The sequence below is a fragment of the Equus caballus genome, chromosome 15 (genome assembly GCF_041296265.1).
Source record: "Equus caballus isolate H_3958 breed thoroughbred chromosome 15, TB-T2T, whole genome shotgun sequence".
NCBI lineage: Eukaryota > Metazoa > Chordata > Mammalia > Perissodactyla > Equidae > Equus > Equus caballus.
Genome location: NC_091698.1, coordinates 83,413,565 through 83,427,309, shown reverse-complemented (window position 1 = coordinate 83,427,309; position 13,745 = coordinate 83,413,565). Strand labels below are relative to the sequence as shown.

Sequence of the window (13,745 nt, the reverse complement as noted above, 5' to 3'; positions counted from 1 at the left end):
TATGTTTTGTTTTATTTTCTGAGATCTATTCCAGTGAAAAGTAGAGGAGGGATGCATGAGTTCCTATCAGAATTCTGCAGGGTATTGTTTCAAAATACAAACTCTTCCTCTCCCAATGCTGAGAATTAGATAGGACGTCCTGGAGGCAGGAGGGGAAATCAAACTGGTATTTTGAAAAAGCTTCCCAGATGATTCTGACAACAAACACGCAACCGCTATTTGAAAGGCATTGATCTAAACCCCACAGTACTTCACAACTCAGTTCAGGTCCCTCAGCTATATGATCTCTATTAAGGCCTTACTTGACCTCATTGTCCTCTCCCTCTTTGGAATTCTAAAAAGCTTAGGATGTGCACCACAATCCTGAGCACGAGTCCTGCAGGACTGGCATGAGAATATGGACAAATCAGGATTGCTTATGGGGACTGTTTATTGAGCCCTGGAGCCCTCAGATGTGTGGAGCAGGCATTCCTTACCCTTCCCCTTGCTGTAGCTGAGAATGACCCCTCCTTTCCTCTCATTCCTGAAGACTCTGCCCCACTGCAAAATCACCCACATTCTGCCCGCTGGCATCCTGCCGTGACCTAGCCATCAAAGCAGATTACAGCCACTGGCCCAGTGCACACCTCTACTCATTTCTCAGAACAGTGTCCTAGAGCTGGTCCACCTAACCTAACTAGCCTCAACCTCTGAGTCATGCTGCCTGGTTGTTCCAGCCAGGGCTTTGGAATCAGACTGACCCATTGACTAGAGACAAATCAAAACCTCTGAAACTTCCTTCCCACATCTACAAAAGGAAAAATCCTTACCTCACAGGACTTTCAGGGAGATTACGTGTGATAATGTCAGTAAAAATTCCCAGTATGTGGTACACTTAGGAATCTCCAGCTAGAAGCCTTCTTCCTGACAAAGGAGCAATGCCCATCCTCTGGTCCTTGGGACGCTGGTTCTCCCAGCCAGTTTGGGTTCTGTCTTAACATAAGCATTGCTACTATAAGTAACCCAATGTTATTAGAATTTGAGATTACTCACTCTCATTCTCTGGGTGGTTTGTTCAAACAGGACTGGAATATGAGGGGCTAGGGCAACCTCTCTTCAGCAACTAGAAAGTCATTCTTTGAGCTGGTAGCTATATTAAAACACGCAAAATGGGAAACTGCTGTGCTGATCGTTGACCAGGCTGCCCTGGAAGACCAGAGGATGAAAAGTAGGAAGAGGCTGGGCATGCGGGTGCAGGGGTCTAAAGGATTCCTGCACAGGAAGGAAGGGGATGAGAAGAGTAGGTTCTTTCACAGAGTGATAGCTTTCAAGTAAAAATGACAGAGAGAGAGACAGAGACAGAGACAGAGAGACAGAGAGAGAGAGAGAGGGACAGATTTGGGCTGAAAATCATAAGTTCCAGATTCAAGCGGTAGTTTTGCTATTAAGTCAATGCAATTTGACCTTCCTAGATCTTAACTTCCTCAAGTGCCCTGTGAGTGAGATTAAAATCAATTGTATCTTTTTTTAAAAAGTTCCCAGCACGTATGTTTACTCCCTTTTTCCCTTCTGCCCTTACATTCTCTATCTTTTGCTTTGGAGCCAACTTCCTCCTGGCAACCAAACCTCCAGATACCACGGATTGTCCTCAGCCCACTCCGCTTATGGGATCAGAGGTATCAGAGCCTCCCTCACTCTCCAAGCTGCCGGTGTAGCCTTCATCTCACATTTAGGGCCCAGGTTTCCCTGTGAATTAGAACTGGAATTGTCTTCATGCCTATTGCTCAGGGTAGCAGAGAACACTGATAGTTGTTTTCTGCCACGCTAAATTAGAAACCTCAATGGCTTTTCCCCATAAACTTTGTTATAATTGGTGGTTAGAGTCCACATTACTATGGATACTCTTCTACAGTTATATTAAGGATTTAATTAATTTTGCAGACTGATGTGGGAATTAAACCACCACTTGTACCTCAGTGTGTGCGGGAAAATGTATTCCGTCTTCCAAACAATTGACCTTTTGGAGTCGATCCAGTTCCTAAGTTGAGGACAGCCTGTACAATATTATGTTACATTTTAGGTTTCATTTGTATGTCCTAGAATCAAAGACTTGTTAGAGCTGGAAGAAACTTTGGAAATCATTTATTAATGAACTAATTTTGTAGTTAATGAAACCAAGGTTTGGAAAGACAGAGAGATTTGTCTAAGGTTATTCAGCTGCTTTGGTCTCTCACCTCTAAGTCAAAGCTTTTCCCATTATCCAAATCACTTTGTGGTCATTTTCCCATATAGTCATTAAACCACTTGAAAGTTGGGAAGAGCAAGTCTTCTTCAGCACAGAATCAAACATACTAAATGTTTCATAAATACTTAATTGGTTCATTATTCACTTTGATTTAGAAGTCTATTCATTGTAAGATTTCCTTAATAACAAAGACCATTAGGGCATTTCAATTAAAAATTTATTTACAATAGACTGGATTTGGTGTAAATGAAGATTTGAATAATGATTCACAAATATTCTATTTAACCAGTGTTTCTACATAAAAGGACCCATTGGTGTTGGGTCTCCTCAATAAATATTTTTCGCAGCTCACAGACACATTTTGTTTTAACTTTAGGAGATACATGCCATTTATTTTAACATGTTCTTAGGGGAGTGCTACTCATTTCATAACTACATTAGAAAGCTTAATAATGCTTTGTTTGTTTTATTTACCAAAACCGATTGAAACAGAGTCTTATGAAACCATTCAGAAGTAAACCTTCTCCAAATGAAAAGGAGACTCATGCATTTGGATACACTGTATAAGGAGAGCAACCATCACTAGAAACAAAACATTTAAAATTGTTTTATTTGAAACAAACCTTCACATTTTGAATACTTTTCTTCACCAACAAACATAGTTATTTTCTGGTATCTTGTTTGAATGAGCAGGATGGGAGCGCACTGAAAGAGAAACAATTTCACATATGTAGATGACATGGTTTTATTGTAACAAACTATGAGTGACCTAAATAGACAGCTGGCCCTGTAATCTAATTAGAAGAAAGAAAGAAGGGCCACAGATCAACTCTTCAAAAATTAAATAGTCATCCTTTGTGGTAGCTGCTTCCAACTTTAATTGCCTTATAGTTAACAGTTGTATGTAGCCTGTTAACTCCTTCAATTACTAGGAATTTATTTGGCAATTATTTTATCTTGAAGGATATACCAGGGATAGTTTAAGAGACAACACACCACTGTGAGTTTGCGTTTATGTGCTGGGGGATCAAAAGGGGGCCAGGGGTGGGGATGGGAGGGTATGGGCCAAGGGCAAGGGAAGAGGCCTTTGGTTCCACCCAGCTTCCTAATTTGGGGGGCTAAAATGACTGATGACATACCTATGACTTAGCTGAAACTTTGGAGCTTGATTATTTTTTCATATGTGTATTGAAATGAAATTCAAACTAAACTTTAAGGAAAAATCTTGGTCCTGCCTGGGTGTAACACCTAGGCCTGGCTCTGTATTAAGAGGGGTGGCCTCCTACTGATGCATGTGTCTTCCTCTGGTTTCTCAACATCCTTGAATTAAGCTGACTACAAAAGCCTATGGTATTTGATATTCAGAATGGCTACACTCAAGATCTATGTAGTAAAATCTACTGCCACTTAAGACTTATTAAAGATTTGATTAGGAAGAACCATACTTATGGAAGGACAGCCCAATGAATGTTGATTCACTCATTTATAAGCTATCTTGGATTAGTCAGGGCAGCAAACAGCTATATATCATATCACAACCTCCACATTTTGCTACGTAAACCTATTCACTTTCATATTATATTGGCTATTGGCTAATATTGAGAGGCATATAAAATCCCTGTAAAAGTCTGGGCTAAAAGAAATCACGAGGCCGCTGTTCACTGTGTTCCAAAGTGCCTTCTTTGAGGACAATCCATAGTGATATCTCTCTGGTCTCAGCACAGTGATGGTTGGGTTTCTCTGAGTACTGGTCTGCCTTTATCTAATGGTTACTGGTGTGTCCAAGGCATTTCCTGTTAGTAAGTACAAATAAGATCATGATTTTATTAAGACCCCAAATCATAATTCCCTAAGTCTCTTGCAATCAGGAAGTCCAATTTCCCTTCACAGATGTTTCTGGGATTACCCAAGAATATTGACATATGTGACCCAAATGTCTCCCTAAGCCCAGTGGTGTGCTTGTAAATGTTTAACAACCAGCTCCCTGGTGGAAAAAGCAATAGATTTATAGCATTTGCTAATTTCTTTGGTGTAAATATTTCCACTGTGGTCAATATGACATCACTGAATGTGGAGCTGGAAAAAGATGCCTAGTAGCATAACATTATGTAGTGTTTCCACCATACAGATACAATAGATGTAAACAACCTCTAGACTATACATAATAATAAAATGCAGCAACATAAATAGGATGTGATGAGTTTTGAGTAATCATTGTCATCGTTTTTAGTATAATTTAATTATTTCTGTGTATATAATTTAATTATTAAATAATGGCTCTGTTTAACAACTGGCTTGCAAAATTCCTGAAAGTTTAACGATTGACTCTCATGAGCCAGTATAAGCTGGCTCCAGCACACCACTAGCTAAAGCCCTACTGGTTTGGGAGTCCCAACTAATAGTTTGCCCTTTGGTCTGTTAGATTAACAATCCTAGTCTAACAAGGAGCAAGACCTTAGCCTGATTCCTTTCCTGAGTTGTGCCACATGTCCAGAAAGAGTGGGAGGCAGTTTCCTACATGCAATCAGAACCACTATCTGCCCTGCTCCAAAGTCTACTAGTCTCCAGGCTTGGGTGCTCTACAGGGCTGCTGCCCACCACAGTGCCTGGTCCAACTAATGTCTCCTACACCAATGGCAGCCTTCTCATGTCTCTGCTTCCAAGGTGCCAGCTTCCCCAACTGGTGACTTCCTCTCTCCCCACAGACTACTGCTTACACCCAGGCCAGAAGTCTCCTCAATGTCAGTATCTGCCAAGTGGGGCTTCTCTCGCCTTGGTACCCACCTACGTACCCACCTGCCCCTGAACCTCATGCTGGCTCTGACTGCCTTTGTTGCTGCTGCTACCTACAGCATTGTCTTCTCCAGTCTCCAGTTCTCCTCCTCTTACCTCTTTCTCTGTCCTCAACCTCTTATCTGTATTTTAAAGTCCAAATAAACTTTGAAAACTGAGTTTCATGTAAATGTGGCACCAAAACTCATTTAACAAAGTAGAATAAAATGGAAGTGAAGCATAATCTCAATTTTATAAAATAGGTATGTGTGTGTACATATAAAAATATATTTTTGCCCCAGAAATAAGACAACAAAGTGGTTATCTATGGCTGGTGAAATTATAGGTGATTTTTATATTTTTTCTTTGTTTTATAAATTTCCTTCAGTAAACACTTTTTATTCTGAGAAGATAAAAAAAGGCTACTTTAATGGTAAATCTGACCTGAACTGATATAAGGTGTAATGTAGTCTTTATCTTCAGTGATGTAAATATTCATATGACTGGTTTTTAATTTAAAAAAATATTTTTTTGAGGAAGATTAGCCCTGAGCTAACATCCACCGCCAATCCTCTTCTTTTTGCTGGGGAAGATTGGCCCTGAGCCAACATCTGTGCCCCTCGTCCTTTACTTTATATGTGGGAGCCTGCCACAGCATGGCTTGATGAGCTGGGCGGAGGTGCCCGCAGCGAACACAGGCCACCTAAGCGGGGCTCAAGAACTTAACAGCTGTGCCACCAGGCCAGCCCCTTATATGATTTCTTAAAAAAAGTTAATGTTTCAGATTACAGTGAGCTGCACCAGAAGCTGCTGGGGTATTAAGTAATACATAGTATATGCACCAGTTAAACTTCAAAATCTGAAGAATTCTGAGTCTGAATTCTTATATAATTTTTTTGGAGGGAGATTCCCACAGAAAAGTTGGTTAGGCCCCTAATGATACAGCTTTTTCATTTTTATAGTAATTCTTTCTCAGGATTCCAAGGCACTAGAAAACCTGGTGGAGGGTGGAGAAGGGGACATCTGCAGGCAATACTCAGAACCACTCTCAATCCCTTCTGACTCTCAGGACTCTGCTGAGTCTGGCCTTTCTCTTCCCCACTGGTGGTGTTTTTCTCTCAGAGCTCATTCACTTTGCCCGGTCGAGTTTCCTTCGGGTGTCCTTTGTCCATTAAATATGTCTGCATATACTTGAACCCTAATTGTGGACAGGGTTCAAAGTTTTTTTCATGGAATTCATGGGCCCACGAAAATTGAAGGATAAGCAGACATTCTGTTACTCTTTAAGAGTCTCATGGAAGAGATTTGGAAAAGGGGCGTCCAACTCCACAATCTGCTACAGCAGATTCAAGTCCCAGGTCCAGCTCAGCCTGAACACCTACTCCCCTCGCAACTGATCTTTTTCTTGATTGCTAGAAAGCTTAGAATCATATTTGTGACCTGTCCTTAGGAAACCATGCATTTTGCATGAAAACTGGTTTAATCTTATCTTTCCCACTCTCCGTTTTCTTTTGTCCTATATTTCTCTGTACTGTTCTTAATTTATCCTTTGCATTTACTTAACTAAGCTAGCTTAAACCCCTTCTTCTGAAATAAAGCAGAGTATAAATAAATGTTCTTTAACAGAGAGGACGGAGACGTAAGATTCACGAAAGCACTCAACAGAAGGCAGAGAGCGGTACCCACGTCATATATTACTACTGCTGACGCCTCCAGGGCCCACTTTAACTTATTTCACCCAGGGACACTTGGGCAACTAGCCTTGTGAAACGGTAGGGTATAAAACCCGTTATTTGCAATGTCAAACTCTTTCAGCAGAGGAACCCTTTCTTGCTTTCCAAACGCGCAAACTCGAGTTTCAAATATGAGTAATGTAGTCCGCATTTCCCGTTTAACGGAAACATGAGGAATTGCTTCCAAGACCAGGGAATAAAGCCAAGGAAAGAAAAGCAAGGCGGGAAAGGCACAAGAACGACTTCTGCAGAGCACCCCAACAGGGGCAGCTGTGAAGCCGGAAGGTCAGCACAGCCTAGACGCGCTCTGCGTAACGGGAGCTTCCTAGGCGCAGCAAACCGCGGGAGCCTCTCGGGCGCCTGCGCGCCGGGGCGATTCGGCGCAGTGAAAGTGGTGAGAGACAGCGACGCACCTGCGCGAAGGCGGCCGTGGCGGGAGAACCGAGCCCAGTGCGGTTGCGCGAAGGCCGGGGCGTGCGGGGGGCGGGAGGGTAGCCGGGCGGCTCTGAAGGAGTGCGCCGTGCGCCTGCGCGGAGGGCTGCGTGGCGCGGTGGCGGGGAAGGGCGGTGTAGAGTGAGTGGCGCTGCGGGTGGGGCCGTCGGCGGCGCTGGTGAGCTTTGCGGAGTTGGGCGGTGCCGAGGAGGAGGAGGTGGCGGCTGGGTCTGACGCGGCCCGGTTCGTGGGGGCCCCACTTGTTTATTTATTTATTTCTCGTGTGTGCCTCCGAGTGCGCGCGCTCACTACTTGGTGGGGTGGGGGTGGGGGGAGGGCCCGGGGGAAAGGGGGAGTTGGAACCGGGGTCGAAACGCCGCGTGACTTGTAGGTGAGGGAACGCCGAGCCGTCGCCGCAGCCTCCGCCGCCGAGAAGCCCTTGTTCCCGCTGCCGGGAAGGAGCGTCTGGTGCCGACAAGATGGCGGACGGGGAGCTGAACGTGGACAGTCTCATCACCCGACTGCTGGAGGGTGAGTGCGGGACCCGGCCGGCCGCAGGGGGCCGTCGGCTTCAGCCCTCGTTTCCCCTCCGCCGCCGACACCCAAGGGGACCCCCCTTTCCCTCCCCGAGGCTCCCGCCGAGGAGGGGACGAAGAGGCCGGCTGGTCGGGGGAGCGGCCTCCGCGAACACGGTCGGGGGGAGGCAGGATGAGAGGGACTGTCCCCGCAGGCAGCCGGTCCAGGGCCTGGCGGGCAGGGGCCCTGCGGACCTTCGGGGACCGGCTGGGCGGCGCGCCGGCCGGGGGTGCTCGGTGACCCTTCCCCGGGAGGGCCGGGATGCGTGCTCGGGTGCCTTGTATGTGCGTGGAACGTGTATTTCTCTCGGTCCTCTTTGTGCATTGCTCTTGGCTGCCTCCGACTCTTGTTCCAGGAGTGAATATTCTAAAAACCTCCTCCTTGAGACGGTTATTTGATCTGTTCTGCGTTTTCACATCATGCTATAGAACGAAGTTTATTTAAGTAGAGGATAACAGCGGGAGTTGAGTACCTCCCATTTATTATTTAGCTTAAAAAAATAGTAAAACAAAAGTCTTTGAGGTGAAGATGCACGCAAGAACTGTGAAATATGTAGGCACATTTGTTGCAGGGATTGGCTTTCGGGTTTGAGAATTTAACAGGTTTCAGCAGGATTTAATTTCTGCACAAACTTAGAAAAGGTCTGTTGTAAAGTCTCTCTTGTGTTTAAAAGATATTTACAAGTCTTCGCAGCGTTTGAAGTTTCCGGGCCCTTCTGTTTTTATTGGACAGTTTTATGTTGGGGTGGGGGATTGAAGGAAAGGGACGAGATGGAGAGGCCAGGATATTACTCAAAGTTAATCGCGGTCTTCTGCCGGTGAATCCCTGCACCCTGAAATTTGCGTCATCACTAATTGCTTTGTGAGTGTGTAGAAAAGAAATTAAGCCTTTCCATTTAGAATTCTCTGTGTCAGAAACCTTCGAAGGACTGCATATGCATAACTGTTATTACTTGCTTTCAAATTACCCGAAGGTAATTGTTTACTACTGTGAAGCAGTTTGTTGTTACGTTTGGAAAATCATCAGAGAAGATTGTATGATTGGGAATGGGGGGAGGGCGCTCGTTCCTTCTTTCAACCAATGTGTGGGTATCTCATCGGTTCTGTATGTATCCGTTGTGTAACAAAATACAGTTTATTTGCTCCAGATGTGAAAGCCTTCCAGCAGTCTAAGACTGGATAAGAAGCAGAGTTTCGCCAGGAACTCTTATTTACCTTTTCCTTTACTATCAAGTTATTCCTGGGAGGCCCCCTGGTGCCTGCAGTCAGTGTTCGCTGCTTAAGACTTGGTGGACTTGAACAGAGGCGCACATCTTGCTGGGTCTGTGAGACATTTGCTCTGACAAGACTTGTATTTTGTAATTGTGCATTGTTCAAAGAGTGAAATGATAGCTATTTAAAAACTTCAATGTCTTGGTACCTTTGGGGGACATTTAGGGCCACCACCATTTTTATAAATCTTAAACTTAGCTTGTAAATTTAAATACTTAAAAAATCTAATGTGTGGCTCAACTTCTTCACTTTTGTTTTCCGTATACTTACATATTTATATACTTTATAGGAATAAAACAGTAGATTTGTGTGTTTCAAAATGGTTGATCTGGAACCTTTTAAGTCGGACGTAGCTTTTTATGATTATAGATATGTAAGAAGCTTCGCTAGTGAATTGTTCATGGTTATTGGAAAAAAGATATGGCGTGAAAAATAGGCTAAGTGATTCCATTTGTTTTTGTGAATTCAAATAAAATGTTTGGTTTTGGTTTTGGATGGTGTTTTTTCCTTTTTTTATGGTGAGAATTCTAGTCAAGACATTTTCCCCCTTTTAAATTACCAAGCGTTTATTAACCTGCTTCGTGCCAGTCACCAGGAATCCAGAGATAAGACAATCTCTTCACTTAAGGAGCTCCCAGTCTAAACAAGTGATTTTCCGGCTTTCCTAGCCTCCTTTCTGTTTATATGTTCAACACACACTCGTCAGTAAAGAATTTCATTAGTTGCTTCTTAATCCCCGAAAGTATATTTAGTTTGACAGGGTCTCCCTGGGATTCTTAAATTCTCCAGGCTCCTCCTTTCCTTCCCTCTTTCAAAATCCAGACTTCTTCCAAAACAGACTTTGATTTTCTAATAAGTAATTATTTTTAGTCTTCGGTTAAAAACTTTTTTTTGTCTGCCTTGATTTTCAGTGATGTTATGTGCTAATTAAATTTAACTAAAATTCAAGTGGTGGTATTTTGTAAAGCTGCCCAAGCAGAATAACTACAGTTAGATTTTTTTTTTTTAGTATTGAATGAAAGTACACCTTAAAATTTGGTCATAATTTCTCTATATTAGGGGGAAAAATCAACAGGACTTGATCTTATTTTAAAATGTTGATTGTAGTTCCATAGCATATACTTGATTCTTTTTTCTTACATCAAATTGTCAATCAGCTATAACACTTTTAGTAACTACATTTTTGAGTTGCTTCGTCTTTTTCTTTTTTAGGTGGGCATATCATTGATGTAATATTTTCAAAACACCTTTAGAACATTTTAAAAATTTTGTTACTTTTTTAATGCAAAACAATAGACTAATTCATTGTTTGGATAGTACGTTTTCCTCCAGTATATTTTCTTGGGTTAACGTTTTACTTAGAACTAAAAGCCAGAGATGCCTGCCACTCTATCCCCTGTAGAGACCCTGCTACCACATTCTCACGGGTTATCATAGTGCTCTCGACTGACTGTTTAAATTAAAGCTAGTTCCTATGGATGTCCTAGAAAATCCAGTAAAAGCTTTTTACTTTGATCTCAGTAGTTCCAAAAGGAGTTAGGATGGCAGTGAGAGTATAGCAGAATTACCTGGGCAACTTTATTCGAACTATAAATGTGAAGTTTATTTTGGAGGAGGTGAAATGGGATGAGTAGAATCTGATGTGTTTGGGAAGAGGATAGTGTAGAAAACTGCTTCCCGCTGATTAAGATAGTACTGGTTCTGTTCCCGCCACAGACTAGATCCAAGGGTTTAAAAACTGGCTGTACCAGTTGATGATAACATATACCTATTATATAAATATGTTTGATTATATATATCATATATATGTGTAAAACTGTGCATCTGGGATTTTTATAAATTTTTGTTCACATACTTTACCTCGTTAGAATGTTTATATAGCTTTATGAGTTAATTTTTCAAATATTGGGCATCATGACCATTTTTCCTTGTCATTGAAATGTTTTCAGAAATACTTTAAAAGCTATTTGCTGTATGGTAGAAAAGGTTTTTTTAAGTTTACTTTGCAACAAAGCTAAGCTTGAATATTACAGCATGAATTGTAGATAGTTAGCACTGTATAAACTTTCATGGCAGAAAATGATTGTGTTTATATTTTTGGCCCACTGATAGCTTTATGAAAATCTTCGGTTGTGTGTGTTCTTGTTTTGTTTTTTGATCCATTTTTCACTTAATATCAAGCCGTCAGATGTCTGAATTTGTGGAACTGCTGTCATCGTTTAGTGTATATCTCCCTTTCCTTTCTTGTGGATCATGTACTTTTTTTTTTTTTTATTAATGTTATGATAGATTACAACCTTGTGAGATTTCAGTTGTACAGGATCATGTACTTTTAACATTTAGCTAGGCTGACAGACTAGCAAATAGGAAATTTTCCTCTCATGGATCCTTTTGAAAGTTAAAAAAAGGATTGAATTTGAAAAATGAAATAGATTAATGAAACCACATTATTGCATGTCCTCCTTTTTAAATAACAGTTTTATTGAGATGTAAATCACGTACCATACAGTTCACCTATTGGAAATGTATAATTCAGTGGTTTTTAACATATTCACAGAGTTGTGCAGTCATCACCACAATCAACTTTAGAACATTTTCACCACCACCACCCTCAAACACAGCCCTGTTCCCATTAGCTGACATGCTCTTTTTCTCTTCACCCATCCCCCTAGCACTAGGCAACCACTAATCTACTTTCTGTCTCTATGAATTTTGCCTATTCTGGGGATTTCATGTAAGTGAAATCATACAATATGTGGTCTCTTGTGATTGGCTTCTTTTAATGTTTTTAAAGTTCATCCATGTTGTAGCATGTGTCAGTATTTCATTCCTCTATGGCTGAATAATATTTCATTGCGTGACCATACCACATTTTATCCATTCATCACTTGATGGCCATTTGTGTTGTTTCCCCTTTTTGGTTATTGTGAATAATACTACTATGAACATTCGTGTACAAGTTTTTGAGTGGTCATATGTTTTCAGTTCCCTTGGGTATATAGTTAGGAGTGGAATTACTGGGTCATATGGTAAGTCTGTGTTTAACCTTTTGAGAAATTGCCAGGCTGTTTAAAGCCTCTTTTCTGATTAAATTGTTTAATTATGACCCAGCAGTCTAAAGGTTAGACAGTTTGAAGGAAGTGCTAGTTGCTTCTGGCAACCTCAGCTTCCGCATAGATCCAAGACCAAGTCTGTTAGAAAAGAGCAGGTTGGGGAGTCGGGGAGATCATCTGAGGGACACTTTCTTTTCTTGGCTGCTTCTTGGATGAGAACCTGGAGGAGGCATACAGGTAATTTAACTGATTTAGAGATTATTTTCCCATTAATTAGTTCCATCAGTTGTGGGAAACTGACAATTTGAAGTAGTCCAGAAGTGTTTTTATTTTGCTATTTGAATGCAGAGCTGAAGTTTTTCTGGTAAATGTCTAAATCCAAGATTAGGATTCATGGGGATTTAGGAGTCTAGTTGCATTTGAGTCTAGAGACAGGATTATATTAAGATTTAGGATTAGTGAGGAAGATAGTAAATTGTATCCAGTAGGGTTTTTTCTCTCATATCTTATTCTCGACATTTATTGTTTAACAGAGTATCCATTCAAGTGACATGCATTCTCAAACAACTCTAAAAGAAGTAAAATAATGTAGGTATATAGGAATATAAAGATAGTTAGGAATAATAACTGAAATCTCATTAAGTGTTTCTGAAACAAAGATTATCCTGGAAGTCTTGGAATATAGTGATGCAAGGAGCAGAAGTGGTTTGTAAATGTCAGTAAGTTTAGCAGTGGTGTTGTGATAGAGAATAGAGATTCCCAGTTGTATCATCTAGGATTTAATTTTGAGTGGATACAAATTTATACCCTTAGGCAGGAATCACTGCTCCTCTGGCAGCTGTAAATAGCCTTTTCAAGGCTTATTCCTGTAAAAATAGAGGATCAGTGAGGACTGGAAGGAGGAGGAGATAAAGGTCACAGCTCTTTCTTCTTGTGCACTGTCTTTCTTCCCCCAAGATTGAATTGGATTACCTTTGAGGTCTTGGTTATTAGTAAGTGAAATGTAATTTTTTTACACCTCATTCTCTGAAATACACGATACAACAGAGATTTTCTGTCTGTTAGATAAAATTAAAATGCTTTAATGAAATAAAGTCTTCATTCCCTAATTAGAGTTAGAAGACTAAAAAAGGAGAAACTCATTCTGACATTAAATAAATATAAATAACCAGTAGCCAGTCTTTTCCTAGTTTGATGGAGGAATTCAGTCCCTGGTCTTGGTGGCTACTTGTTAGTAGAAAAAGTAGTACAAGAATAGTGACACTTGTCTTTTATTCTGCCTCTGCACTGTTCACATGTGTAGCAAAGTGATTTATGAGGGTATATATAACCTTCCTGAAAAGTCACTGGCCTCGCAATTCTCACTCCCCATATTTACCTGAAGATGCATTTACGTTATGAACGTAATCTAGTGGGAGCATTGCCTTTGGATCTTGAGATGTGCCAAAACTGTGTAATTTGGAGGTTTTAACACAGTTTATTTCGTCATAAAGGAATTTTATCTTCAGAATGTCCCTGAGTTCACATCTAGTCAGTTACAGGTTGACCAAAACATTTTCTTGCTTTGAGTACTTGTCTGACACCATTTTAACCTTTCCCCCAATCCTACCTCCTATTTTCAAGATTTAGAGAAATCAAAAGTTACTTTTAATAAAAGAAGTTTGAGAACATCTGTTATATAGCT

The 13,745-nt window shown here is 41.1% G+C and overlaps 1 protein-coding gene across 4 annotated transcripts in view; it reads left to right on the top strand.

Annotated features, from left to right (window-relative positions):
- The first annotated feature begins 6,746 nt into the window (after nucleotides 1-6,746).
- The window catches only part of PPP1CB (protein phosphatase 1 catalytic subunit beta), a 40,845-nt gene continuing 33,846 nt past the window's right edge, over nucleotides 6,747-13,745 (top strand). Inside the window, exons 1-2 of one of the 4 annotated variants that reach the window (XM_070235638.1) lie at nucleotides 6,747-7,123; nucleotides 7,553-7,692. In XM_070235638.1, the coding sequence (XP_070091739.1) occupies nucleotides 7,641-7,692 (52 nt within the window). In that variant the 5' untranslated portion in view covers nucleotides 6,747-7,123; nucleotides 7,553-7,640. Of the gene's footprint in view, nucleotides 7,405-7,552; nucleotides 7,693-13,745 lie in introns of all 4 variants that reach the window. The other 3 variants (XM_070235637.1, XM_023619315.2, XM_023619316.2) reach the window with 3 other exon arrangements.